This window comes from Trematomus bernacchii, unplaced genomic scaffold, assembly GCF_902827165.1.
Source record: "Trematomus bernacchii unplaced genomic scaffold, fTreBer1.1, whole genome shotgun sequence".
NCBI lineage: Eukaryota > Metazoa > Chordata > Actinopteri > Perciformes > Nototheniidae > Trematomus > Trematomus bernacchii.
Genome location: NW_022987739.1, coordinates 24,489,497 through 24,509,094, shown reverse-complemented (window position 1 = coordinate 24,509,094; position 19,598 = coordinate 24,489,497). Strand labels below are relative to the sequence as shown.

At 38.8% G+C, this 19,598-nt stretch overlaps 1 protein-coding gene across 7 annotated transcripts in view; it reads left to right on the top strand.

The window, feature by feature from the left end:
* The window catches only part of ptprfa (protein tyrosine phosphatase receptor type Fa), a 234,625-nt gene extending 216,698 nt beyond the window's left edge, over positions 1 to 17,927 (top strand). For 5 of the 7 annotated variants that reach the window (XM_034147182.1, XM_034147184.1, XM_034147185.1 and 2 more), the window contains 6 exons: positions 5,503 to 5,681; positions 13,541 to 13,667; positions 14,517 to 14,642; positions 15,471 to 15,625; positions 16,025 to 16,160; positions 16,964 to 17,926. In XM_034147182.1, coding sequence (XP_034003073.1) covers positions 5,503 to 5,681; positions 13,541 to 13,667; positions 14,517 to 14,642; positions 15,471 to 15,625; positions 16,025 to 16,160; positions 16,964 to 17,032 — 792 coding nt within the window. In that variant the 3' untranslated portion in view covers positions 17,033 to 17,926. Of the gene's footprint in view, positions 1 to 5,502; positions 5,682 to 13,540; positions 13,668 to 14,516; positions 14,643 to 15,470; positions 15,626 to 16,024; positions 16,161 to 16,963 lie in introns of all 7 variants that reach the window. The other 2 variants (XM_034147181.1, XM_034147179.1) reach the window with 1 other exon arrangement.
* The last annotated feature ends 1,671 nt before the right edge of the window (positions 17,928 to 19,598 follow it).

The window sequence follows — 19,598 nt, the reverse complement described above, 5'->3', positions numbered from 1 at the left end:
GTGTGTGCGATCAAAACTCACTCTTAAACCTGTGTTCTAGTATGATAAATAAAATAACATTGTACCTTGAAAATCAATGCATTCTAATAGCGGGTACATTTTACCCGTTGGCAGTTTTAGGTATACAGCGACCCCTGGCAGTTCTAGTGTTAAATAAGAAAAAAGCTTTGGGGGTATCTACAGATAAATATTACGCCTGACAAAGTACTTAACGTCTAATATATTGCTTTCCTGCAATGTTAACTTTGTTGAAGCACTTATTTTAACTGATAGTATACATATTAATTATACTCTTATGTATGTAGATAGTATAAGAAATGTGCAGAATTTGACAGTTTAATGGTGGAGGTATACACATATTGATAGATGTCTTGTAATGCACTGTTGAGGAACCTGCAACCCAAGTTTTTTATTCATTGCATAACTACACCGTAGTTGTGTATATGATATGTCAATAAACCTTAGAAAATCATGAAATCTTGAAAGGGATGTGCAAAATAGCCATTATATACAGTCTTTAATTACCTATTAGTAGAGAATAACGAGTAATGAATATACTTTATAGGGATCTGCAGATACATGTTTAGTCTTCTCAAGCACCAACTACCAAATATCTCTCCTGATTGTTGGCACTTGACAATCGCCTTCCCTGAATTTTACTCAGGTGTAACTAAAGTCTGCTTTAAGAGTTGTTTATATTTCACATCATTAATCAGAATCTACAAAGTAACTAAAATAAATGTAGTGGAGTAAAAATACCAGGTTAACCTCTGAATTGTAGTGGAGTAGAATTACAAAGTAACACTAAATTGCATGTTTCACATGCTGCTGTAACAAAAACATTTCCCAACTTGGGATCAATAAAGTATATCTTATCTTATCTTATCTTAAGATGATCGATGACTACTGCCATATTTGCTAAATGTGCCTCTGAACCTTGACAAGTGCATGTTTAAAGGCTTTTCAATTGACAACAGGAGGGGTGACAGACATAAGACCAGCTGTTAAATAAAGCTCTTCTGACCTTAGCTGTCATGTGGGTATATGAATGCTGTCCATTATGGATACAAGCAATTTTCACCCATTTATTAATTATATGTTTTACATTTGATAACACCAATGTGTTTCCTATCCCCTAAACCTCCAGGGGTGTACACAGTTTAATACTGGCAACTTCTAATTATGGGAAATACGAAAACATCTTTTAAAACTACAATTGCCAGTAGAGATGTGCCATTCAAATCCAGTTTTGGATAGTGTGCCATGGTTTCATGCCATTTCAAAGAGCTGTTTGACTCTCGGCGTAACCTTGGTGCACTGCCACTCCAACATCCAATCACAGAGCTTGAGGACTAATCACGGGGTTTGGTCAAGCAAAACGGATGGTGTAGTCCCAAACGATAGCTGAGGATTATGGGTAGTGTAGTGTCTTTGGCCATCCTAAACTCAGAAAAAACTATTTGTTTCTCCGAATCGAAGGGGAAAAACACAAAAGCATTGTACACCATTTAAACCAGGGGTACTCAAATACAAATCTTAAAGGTCCAAAAAAAATGTTTCAATAAGACAAAGGTCCGTTTATTACGGTCATTTAAACTTTTAAACAATGGCAACAAGATTCTTAACACGAGGTTGCAAAAACAAAAATAATCTGTATGCAGCAGTTTTCATTGTTATTGTGTCTGTGCTTGATCCCTCAGAGTCGCAGTGTGAGCTGCACAGTTATGAATAAAGGCAGCTGCACCCTCTTTCATTCAGCATTGCCATTATTGCTTTATAAATGTCTTGCCCCCTTGTGTGTCCACTGAGGTTCGTCAGGCCCAACACATCTTCAACAAACTCCCCCTTTGCCTCATCATAAAAACTCACAAACACCAGCAACTGAGCATTGTCAGTGGTGTCAGTGGACTCATCCACAGCTAAGGAAATGCACTGTGCATTTTTTATTCCATCACAAAGCTGATTAATCAAATCACCAGCCAGTATTTATGTTCTTCTGGTTGCTGTGGAATCTGAGAGGGGGATTTGCTTGATTTGACCTGTTATTTCCTCTTTTTGTTTGCCTTCAAACATGGTCTCCATCACTTCAGTCATGCATTATTTTATACTTCAGTTATTATCCAGTGGAATGCCCTTACCTACTGGCCTAGTTAAATCAATGTGGTTACTTTTTGGCTGGGCAGTGGGCAGTGTAGTTTTTCACACCGTCTTATTTGACTTTCTCAGGACTTAAAACTGTTTTTTGGGGGCAGACCCCCACAAAGAAAAAAATATATTTACACACGTAAGGTCATCATCTTAACAGTGTTGTATGCTCATCCGTGAGCAGAGCATCAAGTTGACATGTCTATTACAGCTGAATGCGGCGATTACCATTTTGTTCAGCAAAACGCCTCACAAACTTATTAAGATCAACAGCTTTAGTGCGTTTTGATTCAATGCTGAGTACAGCCAAACTTGACAGTCTCTTCTCTGTCATTGTAGACCGCAAATACCTCATTCCTTCAGTACTTGGGTCCGAATGCTTCTCGTTTTGCGCCGTCCCGTTCAAATGAAATCGCCGCCAATCATATTTCCACGCTCACGCCAGGGACGGAGGAGGGGTTACAAGACGTGCATCTTGTGCTGCATTCACTTGTACTCGGACATTAGAGACTTTCTCTCATAAATGTCAGATGAGCCACAACTTTTCTTTCAAAACAAAGCTGCCAACTGGGGTGGCAGCTGGGGTGGCAAGGCCTATTTTTAGGGTGGCAGTTGCCACCCCATGCCACCCCGGTAGGTGAAACTAGGCTACTAGCTACAGTACAGATGCAACTAGATGAGCTGTTAACTCTCGCTCTGACTTTTTTTTTTTTAAACTCTCGCTCTGACTCAGACAGGTTGAAAGAGACGACACGACACACGCATTTTTCCCACTCGCATTCCGCAAAGACCCGCCCTACTGTGCCTCTGATTCGCAGACTGTTGGTGGGGGGAAAAAACGCTGACGGGATGCTGAATGTGATTGGACCAAAGCGTTGACAGACACACACAGACAGCGGAACAGTCTGACATGCAGAGCGCTGTATGCAGCGGACATAGCGGAGAATTTTGACTCGTTGCGTTGTGGCGATGTCTCACAGATAACACAGATAATACAGATAATACATATGAAAAGTATAATTTGCTCAGAGTCCAGAGACAGTTGTGGTTCGGTCCGGATCCGGACAGGAGTCCGGACTTTGAGGATGCCTGATTTAAACCAATCAATGTTGTGTAATTAACAAGGATAAACTGATGTTTTTAGTTGATGAGTACTGCAGATATCACTGTAAAATCATTTGACAGTGAGGGGAATACTTCCGGTTTTACTATGAAAACTTAGAGACCCGAAATACTGTTTTCACCCCAAGCTGTTGCCTGGCAACACAATTCTGTTGATAGTTATGGCTGATAAGGCTTTTTACTTATCCTGTTGAACCCCATCCCCCCGCCACCGGGGGGAAAAACGCATCATCTGCAGGAAACAGCGTCTGAGGGCTTCTTAATATTTAATAAACTATGAATGTTTCATATCCATGTAACGGGAAGAAACTCAGCTAACTGATCTTTTTTTTTTTTTTTGCTAAAGAAAACACAAAGCTAACGCTGAGCCTCTGAATTAGCCCCGTGCGAAAAAATGCTAACGCCGTTTGCACAGAAAACACGGTATAACACCCTTATTACTTATCGTAACTGCACATCCAACATATCGATTAGCATCGTGAGAATACACAGAATCGATAGGTATATATATCATCACTCCATGATAACAACTCGCGACATTGGCTAGGTAGCCAAAACGGCAATATGTCTTACCTTTGTCGTTGTCTGATCAAAAGTTGTCTTCAATGGCATTAAAACGATAAAAACACTGCTGAAAGTTAATTCATAGGTTAATCCAATGAATTAAATGATTTCTGATAATCCATCAGCAATAAACCTACTTTTAAGTTTTCAGATTTCAGAGCGTGAGACAGGTTTCGATTTGGGGAAACTGCGTGCGCATAGCCCCCACTTCACAATGGTAACGTTGGTGTGTATGTGGAAATTCCCCTTCGATTCTATTGGCTCTAACGGTTAAAAAGAGATGTCAATCATCAAAATCGACCAATGGGGAGAAACGGCAAAAATGCCCATTTCCACCCAAATGACGCCAGAGGTGGAGTTTGTTTTGCTAAACCTCTCTAAAAAGGTCAAATGTCACTTGTTTTGCATCAATCTTGATACAGGGTACTTATATGTTGTACTTTGGATTCCTAAAGCTTTTAGTCTACTAACCCATCATCCAAGGGTAGTTTTCACTATAAGTAAAAAAGAATTTTTGGACGGACACTATAATTTACAGTTTTTTACTATGTTCAATCTGAATTTTCTTTAAAATAAAAAACATCTATATTGATTCTGACTTTTCTACATCCAACTCACAGGTTTATCATTGCTTTGAGAAAAAAGATTATTCATTGTCCCCTTTTAGAAGGGAAGATATGGTCATTTGTTCTGGGAATGTCATTTTCGAGCCTGAGACCTGAAAAACAGGGATGGGGTTTAACAGGTTATTGGCTTATTACTTATTACGGTTTTGATATTTTAAACCCCAAACCGATGGAAACACCCCACAGCAACATAGAAAAGACGGTCATAACATGACACGGCGCCCTAGTTAATAGACAAAATAATTTCATACATAATATTATTAATGACTTTATTTTTAAATTCAGTTCCTGACGGACGGCAAAAAAGCCCGAGATTATAGAATTAAACAAATAAATAAAAACAAGGATAATTGTGTGTTATTGTTGAGTAAATAACAGTGTGTTATTTTTCTTCCAAGACCCGACCGGACAAAAAGACGTGTTGCAGGCACGAAACATACTACCAATAGAAATACGTTGCTTCTTTTATTTTGCGTTCAGGTTTCAAGATTAATCACGAGGGTTAACGCTGATAGCCCTAGTTTTACCACATCAGATACATTTAAATAAAAAGCACCAGCTCAACGTACATCATTTCACATTACAATGTGTTACGTTTTAACAAGTCCATTGGTATTGTTTGTATTACGTTTGTTTTGCACATTACAGAAGAATGTCAATTTCTAATGATCTTTTTGTATTTTGTAGTTTTTTCAAAAAATAAATATATATACAAATTTGAACATGCAACATTTCCCTATTTGATAATGCTGTGAAAACATCGCCTTTTTGTATTCAAGGTTTCCAAAAAGTCAACTATAACATTACATTTGAACAGTTTGAACTAATCACAATGTAATTGAAGGAAACCTCATTTCCATTAACGTTAGCTTTTAGCTACTAGTTAGCTAACATCATGTTTATGTAATAATAAGAGCTCACAATGCTGTTAAACAACCTTGCACCACATTAAAGTGGACAGTTGAGATTTTGCTGTAGTCTTGTAGTGCAGTCACTTCTGTGCTGAAGAGCATCACAGACAAATGGTCCTCCTCTCTGTCTGCAGAAACTGGCCAACTCTAAAGCACATACCTCAAGATTCATCAGTGCCAACCTGCCATGCAACAAATTCAAGAACCGCCTAGTGAACATCATGCCTTTCGAGTCCACCCGTGTCTGCCTGCAGCCAATCAGAGGGGTGGAGGGCTCAGACTACATCAATGCCAGCTTCATCGACGGATACAGGTGGGTCCAGCGAATTTCACTGTGTGACACCAAAAGAGGAAGGACTGTAATAAATAGGAAAAGTAACAAGATGTGCTTGGTGAATAAATGTGTAGGTGGAGCTTTTCTCTGGCAGCTGACAGCAGTAATATACAGGCTGTTTCACTGCCCACCATCTTGTGTTTGTGTCAGTTGTCTAAACAAATTAGTGTTATTGACAGGGCCTGTTTTTCCTCTCCGGTTTTTCCTCAAGCCTGTTTGAGATAAGTGACATGTAAGAGACACAAACAATATTCTTGCAATGCTGTCTGTGTCCGAAAATATTTGTCACCCATGGGCCTCAGGCCACAGGCATCCATTTATCCCTCTGTGAAAAGTGACATTTTGTTTAAGTTTATTACAAATGTATGAGTGAAAACTGCATTGCAAACCAATTTAGTGTTACATAACCATTACAACCGGACCTTAAACGAATAGGAATATAAAGCAAACATTTTTAGTTACCCATATCGGTAGTGCAGAGTTTAACCAAGTCCATTGGTTTGGTTTGGTCAAGTTCTTTTGGTCTGGGTTTTAGTTAATTCTGTTTTGCACATTACAGAAGAAGAAGATCCATTTCCATTAATGTTTTCGTATTTTATAGATTTTTCTAGAAATGTGATACTATAATCAATAATGTTATTTATATTAATATTATATTATTTTGATACATATATATATTGCTTCGAAAATAACCCCTTCAAACTAGGATCAATGAAACCTCATTCCATTAAAGTTAGTTCTAGCTGCAAACTTTTAGCTGGTAGCTTTTAGCTGTTAGCTGTTAGCTGCTAGCTGTTAACTGCTAGCTGCTAGCAATGTGACTTTCTTGAATTTCCTAGCAGGACGATGTTGCCCTGATAGCAGCAACGTTTTTCCCATGTTGGGAATAAAATATTCTTGAGCCCCCCAGTAGGCTACCTGACTGGTCACCAAAGTATTTGTACTTTTGACTATGATAGTTCATTGGACTTTTTGACAACAACAAATAAGTCTACCAACAAAGCTTACATATTCACACATATCTAACACATAAAGAGGGAAACAAATAGTAAATAACTAAATAGTTCTGCTGGAACAACTATTGACATGTATCCATCAGCCAAGTATAGCGTTTCCAACCACAGTGCTGTTTGTCAGATGGAATCAGCACAGCTTTTAGTGTTGCTCTCAGTTGAGTCCCTGGCATCTTCACAGCACCTGGCTGTTGTCTTCCAATGAACAGTCCCCACACATATACCTCTACAGAGGACTACAGATGTTTTTATTTGTGAACAGGATTGTCCTGCTTTTGATGGAGACCATTGTCATATGCACATTAGAAAAAGAAGAACATGAAAACACTATTAACTGTAGTTAACTAATTGTTATAAACCAAATAATTAATTAAAAAGGCCTCTGTGGGTGTCAACACACATTTCTGACAGCTACATAAAGCAAGCCTTCCTGAGATTCTAATAACAGAACCAAACATATTAGATGTCAGCACTCGTATTGTTGTCAGATAAACAGACAATCACAGGCCTCTGAGAGAAGCATTTCTCCTTGGAAACTGTAAACAGTAATTGAAAATACTTCTCAGTGCACCAGCATGTGCTAATAAATCAGGACTTCCCCTTTCACTTGCAGTGAAGGTGGGTGTGTCAGCCCCCAATGAAGTCCTCTGGGCACCCCCTAAGGAGGACGGGGAAACAGGCAGGGATGTCCTGTTATCCTGTTGCAGTAATTAATAGGGAAGCGAGATGCAGAGAGATCCAGCAGTCTCTGAGCTGAGCCTTTAAAGTGCACAGTGTGGATTAGGGGGGATTAAGGTGAGGGGGATAGACATGATAATGATGATTAGTGGAGATTCCCACTGACCTCAAGGTATGGAGCTCAGCAGCTGTAGTCATTCAGCTCAGTGCCTGTCCACAAGCTGCAGGCTTACACCAGTATCTCATTACCGAATCAGAGAATACTTCAATAGAATGCACTACCTGCCTACTGTATAATATGTATTGAATTTAATTCAAAATGTTTTTATTTTTTTGTTTTATTATTATTTTAATCACAGATATAGCAACATTATTTGGTTAAAACGGTTTAAACTGCTTGGGGCTCTGTTTTTACATACCATATAGTATTGAAATTCACACCTGACAGAAATAATAAAGACAATACACAGATGTAAACAATGTGTGGCATAGACCAACACACTCTCACTCCCTAAGCGTCCAGGAGCGACGCTTGGTCAGGGTCCCGAGACGTCCAGTTGTGACGCGCCGAGGCTCCTTCAGCTTCATAAACGGACGCAAAGAGCTTTCAACTGATTGCAATGTATTCCCATCGGCGTCGGTATTTGACGCTTAGGGAAGCACGGCATTCGTTTGTGTCGGAGGCTGTTAAAGGCAATGTGAGCGTCCATTCCCATTGGATAACGGAGAATTGTACACCCGGAAGTAAGTATTCCCCTTACTGTCGATTGATTTGACAGTGATATCTCCACTACTCATCAACTCAAAAACACCAGATTATCCTTGTTAATTAAACGACATTGATAGGTTTTAGTGTGTGTACAATGCTTTTGTCACGTTTTCCCCTTCAATTCTGAGAAACAAGTCGTTTTCTATGAGTTTTGGATGGCCGGAGACATTACATTACCCACAATCCTCTGTAGCAACCATAGACTGTATACAACAATTAAATAATACATTATTTCGAGTGTGCTTGCTTTTCTCTTTGAAAGTCATCACATAACGGCATTGTAATAAACGTTTCGGCTGCATTAAATATGACATATCTGCCGTAGTTAACTCTGCCCTGATGACAAGACTTCTAGACAAACAGGAACTGCCGCCAAAACTGAAAACTTGACGTGGATCTTAAATATATAAGCAATTAAACAACATCTTACATTTCTTTTCACACAATACGTCTCCTTGCAGTATCAACACTAATTCGGCTGACTTTTATATTTGATCCAATTGGTAGATAGGCTGTATTTACGCCATAACGGTGCACAGCTGATAGAAAGGGACACCTACTGGTTAAAGCACGTTATTGCATTTTATAATTTTATTATTAGATATTAATAGGATCCCTATAAAGTATATTCTTTACTCGTCGTTATTCTCTACTAATAGTTAATTAAAGACTGTATATAATGACTATTTTGCACATCCCTTTCAAGATTTCAAGATTTTCTAAGGTTTATTGACATATCATATTATACACAACTACGGTGTAGTTATGCAATGAATGAAAAACTTGGGTCACAGGTTCCTCAACAGTGCATTACAAGACATCTATCAATATGTGTGTACCTCCACCATTACATTGTCATATTCTGCACATTTCTTATACTATCTACATACATCTTATAAGAGTATAATACATATGTATAATATCAGTTAAAATAAGTGCGTAAACATAGTTAACATTGCAGGAAAGCAATATATTAGACGTTAAGTACTTTGTCAGGCTTAATATGTATCTGTAGATACAAATGTCACTGTGTGTGCTGTGTGCTCTGCATGTGTGACCATCAAAGAGGGTTTCATCCCTCCATATTCATCTTCTATACCCCCAAAGCTTTTTTCTTATTAAGAAAGACCTTAACCTAAAGTATTCTTTAATGTTTGAATAAAGCCTTATTTGTTCGTCTGTTTTGCACATCCTCCTATTAATATCTAATAATACAATTATAAAATGCAATAACGTGCTTTAACCAGTAGGTGTCCCTTTCTATCAGCTGTGCACCGTTATGGCGTAAATACAGCCTATCTACCAATTGGATCAAATATAAAAGTCAGCCAAATTAGTGTTGATACTGCAAGGAGACGTATTGTGTGAAAAGAAATGTAAGATGTTGTTTAATTGCTTATATATTTAAGATCCACGTCAAGTTTTCAGTTTTGGCGGCAGTTCCTGTTTGTCTAGAAGTCTTGTCATCAGGGCAGAGTTAACTACGGCAGATATGTAATATTTAATGCAGCCGAACCGTGTATTACAATGCCATTATGTGATGACTTTCAAAGAGAAAAGCAAGCACACTCGAAATAATGTATTATTTAATTGTTTTATACAGTCTATGGTTGCTACAGAGGATTGTGGGTAATGTAATGTCTTCGGCCATCCAAAACTCATAGAAAACGATTTGTTTCTCAGAATTGAAGGGGAAAACGTGACAAAAGCATTGTACACACACTAAAACCTATCAATGTCGTTTAATTAACAAGGATAATCTGGTGTTTTTGAGTTGATGAGTAGTGGAGATATCACTGTCAAATCAATCGACAGTAAGGGGAATACTTACTTCCGGGTGTACAATTCTCCGTTATCCAATGGGAATGGACGCTCACATTGCCTTTAACAGCCTCCGACACAAACGAATGCCGTGCTTCCCTAAGCGTCAAATACCGACGCCGATGGGAATACATTGCAATCAGTTGAAAGCTCTTTGCGTCCGTTTATGAAGCTGAAGGAGCCTCGGCGCGTCACACCTGGACGCCACGGGACCCTGACCAAGCGTCGCTCCTGGACGCTTAGGGAGTGAGAATGTGTTGCATAGACACACAGATTTCAGGGAAACACACATACAGGGATCTCAGAGGTTGCATACATTACACAGGTGAGGGAGAACAGAAATGATGAAAAGCAGTATAATAACCAGGAGAAGGCATTAGAAATTCACAGAGGCATTGAAAGGACGTCAGGTCACAGTGCGTACTGTCTGCTGTGCAATTTGGAAGGTAGTTCAGAAAAGACTTCTCTTATCTAGAGGCCTCTTATCCCCTTCAGGATTCAGCTCGAGCAGTCCATCTGAAAAATAAAACAACATTCTGAATACCACTGGTGAACAGTGGGAGGTCTGTGCTTAATCCACTGAAATAAAAGATAAGCTCTTGCCAATAGAAGAAGCTTCCTCATTTTTCAATTTTGTTTGCCTCATAGATCCGGCAGAACAGCATATCAATAAAATATCAAAGAGCAGTGACAACCACAGAGTATGTAAGACCCCACCTATCTCTTACACTTAATGCATAGTGGAGAGATCCAGTGATAGAAAGAATTAAGGGGTGGGGGGCCAGTTGCAATTTCTGAAGAATCTGTTACTGGATCCCTGTTTGCATTTTGCATGAAAATACTTTCCCAATCGACTCGACTCAGACTTCCAGGCAAGCTGTTTGTTTGCTGGAATGCACAGAGGTTTAAAATCAATGCTCATATTAAACTTCCACATCTGACCTTATATAAACTCTTCATCAAATCATTCAGTGACAGCAAAATACCCTAGTGTTGGTTCCTAAGTCATATTTGTTTGTTGTTGCTTTTAAATTAATGATTTAAAAAATAGTCCATGTGCCCAGACTCTCAACCTTAAACAACCGCAAGTCCATCACTGGCACACACCTATGATAGGAGGACGGATGAACACAGACAACAGAACACAAATAATGTGTGCTGCACTGGATCTCAAGTGAACAGGCACAATAGAGTTACCCTCTTCTTCTGGTGCATGCTTCAGCACTGCCACCTACTGGGCACGTCCTTTTACTGCGGGACTGTCAGCCCCCAGCCCTGCTGAGCAGCTGGGAGAACATCTGTCATTTTCAGTGCTGTTGAATAGGTCTGTGTTCAAGTAAAAACATTTAAATGTCAGCGCAAATATGTACTCAAAGGAGTTGTGTATATTGAAATATTAACAATAGAAAGGTTCATTCCCCAGTCGTGACATGACATGTGTGTGAGGACTATGGGTTAGTTGCATTTACATCTTTTGATTAATTGCACGTTTAAAAAATAATATGCACTACTAAAGTACATGATTAATTGATATGGTAATTATATGTAAGTAGAACTGCTGTGGAGATGTCTTTCTGGGTGTAGCCCCCTGTTTCGTTTTCACAGCACAAAGACTCATATGCACATGCACAGAGTGCTGCGAAAGGTTTGACAGTATTTCACTGATCAATAGGTGGTATTAATACACCAGGAAAGTTTTCCCACACCACACCGCTCCTCCGCTCACTTCACTGGCTTCCAGTAACTGCTAGAATCCACTTCAAGACACTGGTACTTGCGTACCATGCTGCGAATGGATCTGGCCCTTCCTACATCCAGGACATGGTTAAACCATACACCCCAGCACGTGCACTCCGCTCTGCATCGGCCAAACGGCTCGCTGCACCAGCACTGCGAGGGGGACCCAAGTTCCCATCACAAAAACACGTGGGTTTGCTATCCTGGCTCCAAAATGGTGGAATGAGCTCCCCATTGAAATCAGGACAGCAGAAAGCCTACACATCTTCCGGCGCAGACTAAAAACTCATCTCTTTCGACTCCACTTCGAGCGATAGAATTACTAACAAAGAATTACTAACAAAGCACTTATATACTAACAAAGGACTGGCTTATCTAAAGCTAGTTGAGTAGCACTTGAAATGTTTTGGCTCTATGAAACCTGATGTACTTATATGATTCTGTTTTCTTCAAAGTTTGTATCTTGTTGGTCGAATGCACTTATTGTATTCGACCATTTGGATAAAAGCGTCAGCTAAATGCAATGTAATGTAATGGAAAGGCAAGAATGTGCCATAAACAAGTTGGCAGCTTGGAAAAAGTGTTTTGAAGAAAGCATTTGGGCTTGAGGATGCAACAACACAACTTTTGGCTCTTTACGATAAAACTACACAGGGCCATGCATATGGACTGAATTTCTGTGGTGTTTTTTTTATCAATAGCACTATATAAATTGTATTTGAATTCCCCATTCATAGTTAAATAATCTCGATGGCAAACAGAAAGGTTCATTCTTTTATTATTTTCGATAATGTTGTGTTTAAATGGTGCCAATTTTGGATTTAATTAAAGTGGACCTATCATGCTATATTTGAATAATATAGTGTAGGACCATACCTATATAAGGCATATTTATACTTTTCTTTTTTCAAAATACCAAACAGATCATGCATTTTAGCCATGCCTCATTTTGCTCAATTTGACCATTTCTAGCTCTGTTTTTGCAAGGGTTGATTCTGTGAGAACAGCACCATCTACTGGCCTGGCATATGTACTACAGCGTCTCCAGCGCTTTCGAACGGCAATGGCCGTGGCTGTCTCCTCCTGATTGGTGGAGTTGGCCCAATAGCCGTAGCGCCACTGTCCTGACGTCAGGACAGTGTTCAAATCTGGATCAGTTTTTTTATCAGATCCGTTGCAGCCCCTTTTTTTAGAGATTTGGGTATGGAGGAAAATAGAGAGGGTTGTGTTTTCTGACACTTGGTGAGTTCCCTGGAACACCGGGGACACATATTCATGTATAAAAGACGTACAAAAGTGCATTTTGCATGATAGGTCCCCTTTAAATGATCACTAAGTAATGGATTCAACAGCAAAGCTACCAGGTAGTTTTTTCAATGGTAAGGATACTGCTGCATAAGGATGCCATATGTATTCTGTCACGTTCATTGTATTGATAGGTGCTTGGCAACAGTGGCAGCTTTTAATAGGCTTGGCTACTCATTTTGAAAACCCATCTATGACAATTAGGCATGTTGGAAGCTCAGATTGGTGCTAGTCAAATCTGGCAACATTTACAAATAGCAGGAGGAAAGGGTGACAATAGGAGCCCCTCTAGCAGGTTTATACTGCAATGCATGTCAACAACAAAACAAATTCAATCACAGCCTGTGCAAAACAAACTAAACTGCAGTGTATTTATTCAAGCTGTTTGTAGGTGTTTATGATGACACATGACTGGCGGCCATAATTCTTCACAATGACCAAAGCTTTGTGGTTGAACAGGGATAAAGTGGAAATGAAATTGATTAAACCCAGAGGAGTCTTTCTTCCGCTTGCAGGCAGCAGAAAGCCTACATGGCCACACAGGGCCCGCTGTCTGAGACCACAGAGGACTTCTGGAGAATGCTGTGGGAACACAACTCCACCATCGTCGTCATGCTCACCAAACTCCGCGAGATGGGACGGGTAACACATCACTATTATATATCTTATGTTATCTTGTGTCATTTGGTATGCAAAAGCATTACATTTAATTTACTCAAATGAAACCCTTAAATTATATATATTGAAAATACTCATTTTAGAGATACTACACTTCTGATTAAAAAAACAAAGTTGTGTGAGATTAAATTAACTTTTAGAGGGACAACCAGGCACAAGATATACAAATGTGATTACATTTGAAAATTAAATTAGTTTAACTAATTTAACTAATTATAATTTGGTTCAATTATTTTTTTTTATCACGATTGACCATGATCTTTTGGGGGGATATAAAATACATCTATCTGTTTTAACTTCGTAGAGAAGAATACTCAATTGTACATACTGGTAGTATACTGTACAAAATCTAATTTCATGTGTAATCAAAAGTATGTCTTAATCTGGTAATGATATCTATAATATGTTTAGTACCACTTAACAGTTATATTTCCATACTTACAGTAGGTGCCAGTGACTTTGATGTTTTCTGACAATATTAAATTATAATTAAATATATTAAAGTAGTTTTTACTCACTAATGATAGGGTTTTTAGGATGTACTGTGTGTACATTCTAATTATATTACCCAATATATTCAGAACAAATAATAACTTAGAAATTGAGACCTTGTTATTGATTTAAGTGGTTTTATGTTGGCTAATCCATTGTAAAAACTGTATGTAATTAGCTACAAATAAATTCTGGCGTAAATAATCTCTATTTAGATGCTTTTATATGCATTATCCTTGTTGAATAAATGAAGACATAGTCCGATGTCCTGATTATATCCTAATAACATTCCTCACATGTGATCTCCTCTCCATCCTGTAGGAAAAGTGCCATCAGTACTGGCCTGCTGAGCGCTCGGCACGCTACCAGTACTTTGTTGTGGACCCCATGGCTGAGTACAACATGCCTCAGTACATCCTGAGAGAGTTCAAAGTCACAGACGCCAGGGTAGGTTCTCCTCAGCAGAGCTTTGGTGAGGAGTGAGGCAGCAGCAGGAACATGGCTTCAGCTCAGCTCCTTTTAATTGGAACGGACATTAATGCCACATAGAGCGCTGCTTTTACAGAAGTTGATTCATGCTGCATTTCTTTCATTTTCTTCCAATCTGTGTGTAATTATTTTAGTTCTTTCTTTCCTTGTTTCTTTTCTCTCAACTTTACTTAAAGGTCCCCTATTATAATGTTTTTCATCAATATATTATAGGTCTCAGATATATACAAAACGTGTCTCTGAAGTGTTTGGCTCCAAATAACAGATCATTGCAGCATCCCATAATCCCCTCTGTTTCAGCCCTGTTTCAAAAGTGCTGATTCTCTCTCTCTTTTACTTTAGATGAAAATAAGCGCCACTCCCCCTATCTGTAAGATATTTGATTAAAAAAATAGCTCTAGGAGGAGATTCAGTTGATAAGGTGGGTGGGGTTACCTTGGTTGGTGATTGGCTAATGGTTACACAAGCCAAAAAACTCGTTATGACATCATAAAGTGGCCAACATCTGATCAGCTCATTTTCAGACAGGTTTTTATATAAATGGATCAGGACAAAAAGTGAGCGAATCTTTTTTCCTGAAACTTCCAGAATCTCTTTCCACAGAGGGGACACATGTTTCTGTATAAAAGACATGAAAAAGTGGATTTTGCATAATAGGTGACCTTTAAGAAGACAGATATGGAAATTGTAGCTGTTGTATACGCAGCAGAGGTGTCCCCTGGAGGAGGATGTAGACTGTGAGTTACTGACATAGTCTGTCTCCATGTCCTCCTGTGTGTTCCTCAGGACGGTCAGTCCAGGACTATCAGGCAGTTCCAGTTCACTGACTGGCCAGAGCAAGGAGTGCCAAAAACTGGGGAGGGCTTTATCGACTTCATCGGCCAAGTCCATAAAACAAAAGAGCAATTTGGACAAGATGGACCAATTACTGTGCACTGCAGGTAACCTCTCATTCTAAAATCTAATTACATGTATTGGCTTTTCTAGGGCCGCTGACAATCAACTTATATTTGTATCCTGTTAGTTTTACAAATGCACAAAAGGCTTTTTTCTGTTCTTTGTTATGAATTACCACTTGAAGAACATGTGAACAAGTGCCTAGATACATGCAGAAATGTACGGTGGCCCAGAAAGGAAGAAACATGCAACAAGAGCAAAAACAATCAAATAAAGAAACATCTTCCCCCTCTTGACATAAGTGATGCTGTTAATGCGGATTATTTATTGAGATATTTTTCTAAATCAATCACTTGACAAAGTCATCTTGTTTTTGTATTTATTGTTGTCTCAACACATAATGTGTAATAAAATGAGGGTCTGATGATGTGCCTGTCCACCAGTGCTGGTGTTGGGCGAACTGGTGTGTTCATCACTCTGAGCATCATCCTGGAGAGGATGAGGTACGAAGGAGCGGTCGACCTCTTCCAGACCGTCAAGACGCTCCGAACACAGAGGCCGGCCATGGTGCAGACAGAGGTATACATCGTATTTATTATTCAGTAAAAAGGTTGTATAGTATTGCTAATTCTGGGGATCCATTTCTAGGTTGTGTTTTCATATCTTGCTAACACACAATATATATATATCAAGAGTTCATGGATGACTTGAACTCTCCCGGTAGAAAATGTGAATGCTATTTGTCCTTTTTAGAATTTAGTTGTGGACATAAATCTCTTGTGGCTAAAATTATTATCACACCATCAAACTGCAAACACAAAATGACTAACAAACAAAAAACAAGTATTTCTTTGTATAATTTAAATAAATTAACTCTTAAAATTGTCCTGGAAAATGTATTATTCCTTTACCTGTTTGACGTTTAACGTTTCTTTGTTATCCTCTGTCTGAAACGAGAGCCCAGTCGGATTAGAGATGTCCCACCCCTTAGCCTATCACAATGTGTTGGAGTACTAGCCATTAGAAGCGTGTTAAGAGTGTTTCATAGTGATGCCACTATGTTAGGGAAGTTAGCAAAGGATTCAATCATGGCGTTTCAGGTAAATGGGGAATAGGTGGTTGAGAAACTCAATCTTTGGTCCATTTTGCCATTGCAGACCATTTACTGTACATGCACAAAAACCTATATACCATAACACACTAAAAGAAAGGGAAACCCCAACAAGTATAATCTGGCCTCTTAAAGTTGTAACACGAGAGAAAAACTATTTAGATCAGACTTAGAAAATTGATCACCCAAATTGTTTGTTCTGGCTTGTTTCTCATGGCATCTGCAGGTTTCCCACTGACCAAGTGACCCAAACTTATTTTCCCTCCCCCAGGACCAGTACCAACTGTGCTACCGCGCTGCTCTGGAGTACCTGGGAAGCTTTGATCACTATGCAACATAACCCCACTCAGAAAGACACCGTCAGAAGAGTTATACCTCTCCTCTGAGCCATATATATTTACTCAGCTCCATCAGTCCCTGAGGCCTGATGGGGACGCTACAAGGAGGACTGGAGAGGAGGTGACCACAGCAGGAAACAGGAGACCTTAGAGGACAGAGGAGAGGGGACAGTCAGGACAATCTCCTCCTGCACCGGTGCCACGATTCTGCCACAGACCCAACACCAAAACTTCCCCAAAGCTACCCTGAGAGACTCTTTGCCATGCCTCATTCCTGACTGATTTCTCCCAACATTCCCCAATATCTGCGTCCTCCTTTATGGCAAAACAAATGTTCTGCTATTTTCATTTATTTTCATCATTACTATGTTATTATAAATATTTAGAATTTATTTTATAATCATTTAAACTGGCTATTATATATGTCTTAATGGGTCTTTTTTTTATTTGCTGATATATTTTTATTCGTTTTATTTGCAAAAATAAAATGTATTTTCAACATTAATATTGGAGAGCGTATACTCACAGCTGCTAATCATTTTATTTTGTACCATATATATAATATTCTTATGTTATCATTGATCTTATTTACGGGGGTTTGACAGAACTACTACCAAAAGAGGTCAAATTAACAGACATGTTTGTGAGCTACTGTATGAAATATAACTATTGCCATAAACTGACTATTATCAAATAACTGTTTACTGATTTTCACAAAGCCAATACAAATCTGGAGACTTGGAACAAAAATAAATATAACGTTGTTGGAAAAGGTTGTTGACACCATAGCCCCTCTTGACACAGAGGCCGTTTCTCAATGTTGAGTAAACCTGCTGCAGAGCCACTATTTCAAGTATACTACGTCATCGAGTGGCGCAGAAGGACTGTTTAAATGCATGTTAAATGCCCAGCATTCGGCGCCACTCGATGACGTAGTATACTTGAAATAGTGGCTCTGCAGCAGGTATACTCGACATTGAGAAACGGCTAGACTCAGGTAGACTGAACACAGACACTTTGTTCTTGATAACGTTTGTGATACAAGTGTGACCACATCACATTCTAAACCAGCCCGTGCTTAGACAAGAGATAAATCCATTATGGCACCAATACACTCAATGCTGAAATGTAATCAAAATGGTTTAGTTTCTAACTGTTCTATAGCTGATCAGTCAAAACAGGCGGAACTAATGCTGTTTTGGGGGAGTCTTTTCATCAGCAGATTCACATGTGGTGCTCTAGTGAGTATTTGTGGCAGCAGGACAGTGTGTGTGTTCACGGTAAAAAAGGAACATGTCAGTGTGACTTATTGGTGTGTTTTATTAGTTTTTGGAAAGCAATGGAGCTCTACAGCCCACCGGAAGAGGATACATCAGGCACTGATACTCACACAATTCTTCATAGTAAGATCACTTCATTGTTGGTGTTGGGTTGTCTGTGCATTGGATTTGTTGACAAGGCTCTAAATTAATAAATGTCAAAACTGTTGATCTAAAACCCAACACAGATCACAGCCTAATATTAAAGCTTCAACAGTCGACTGGGAGTAAATATAGATGTTTAGGGGGGATTATTAAATCAAATAGGAAATCAGGGGATTGTGAAGTATCACAAAAAACACATTTTCTCCCCTACCCTTTGATTGCCATAAATTAGCTGGATGTGTCTTACTTGCTCTAACATGCAATCTGGTTCCGGTTGATGGACCCAAAATGATTCTTATAGACAGGACAAAATGTTCCCTTTCATCTCATGACCTTCACATACATGGCTCAAACCAACAGGACACAAGCAGATACACTGGAACCCCATTAATGGTATATTTCATCCCAACTTGTATCACTGTGTTGCAGACGGACAGACTGAAAGAAGAAGTAATGTTCAGTGTTTTTCACTGGATGAGATGACAGAGCTGGGGGTGGGTGGGTGGGGGGGGGGGGGTGATAAAGGATTTATTGAGTCGTGCTAGGATCCTATCTGTTGTATACATGATCTGTTTTCTATTTGGTAATAAAAAGCAGACACAAATGTCTTGAAAACCTTGATGTTAATAAAGTTGAATAACTGTTTTTTTAATAATACAAATGTGTTGGACTTTCTTTCTTTCTTAGCTGTGTGATAATGTGGTGTGAGGTGGCGCCCTCTGCATTTTTCCCATTTATTAAGACATTTGACTTAGTGAACGTTGATTATCAGGAGTTTACATTTATCAATTCTCTAATTTGTCTTTGTTTGAGGTTTGCAAGAACAACTATTTATTGAGTAAGTTAAGTTTTACAAGAAATCCTTTAGAAGTATATATAAATCTGCAAGAATACATATTTAGATCATATAAATGAGGAAAGTAGTAAAACCTTGCCAAAAATACTCTATTTAAGTTATTTAACTATTTAAACTGTACGGTTGTAAATATTATAATTTTCGAGAAAAACGATATTGTATTTGGCTGTAAAAAGATGACTTGACTTAAACTAGACCACCTTAGGGAGAAATAATTCAAAGAACAATGCTTCCGCATATGATTAATTTCGATATTTTAAGTTTTTAAACAAATTGCTTGATATATAA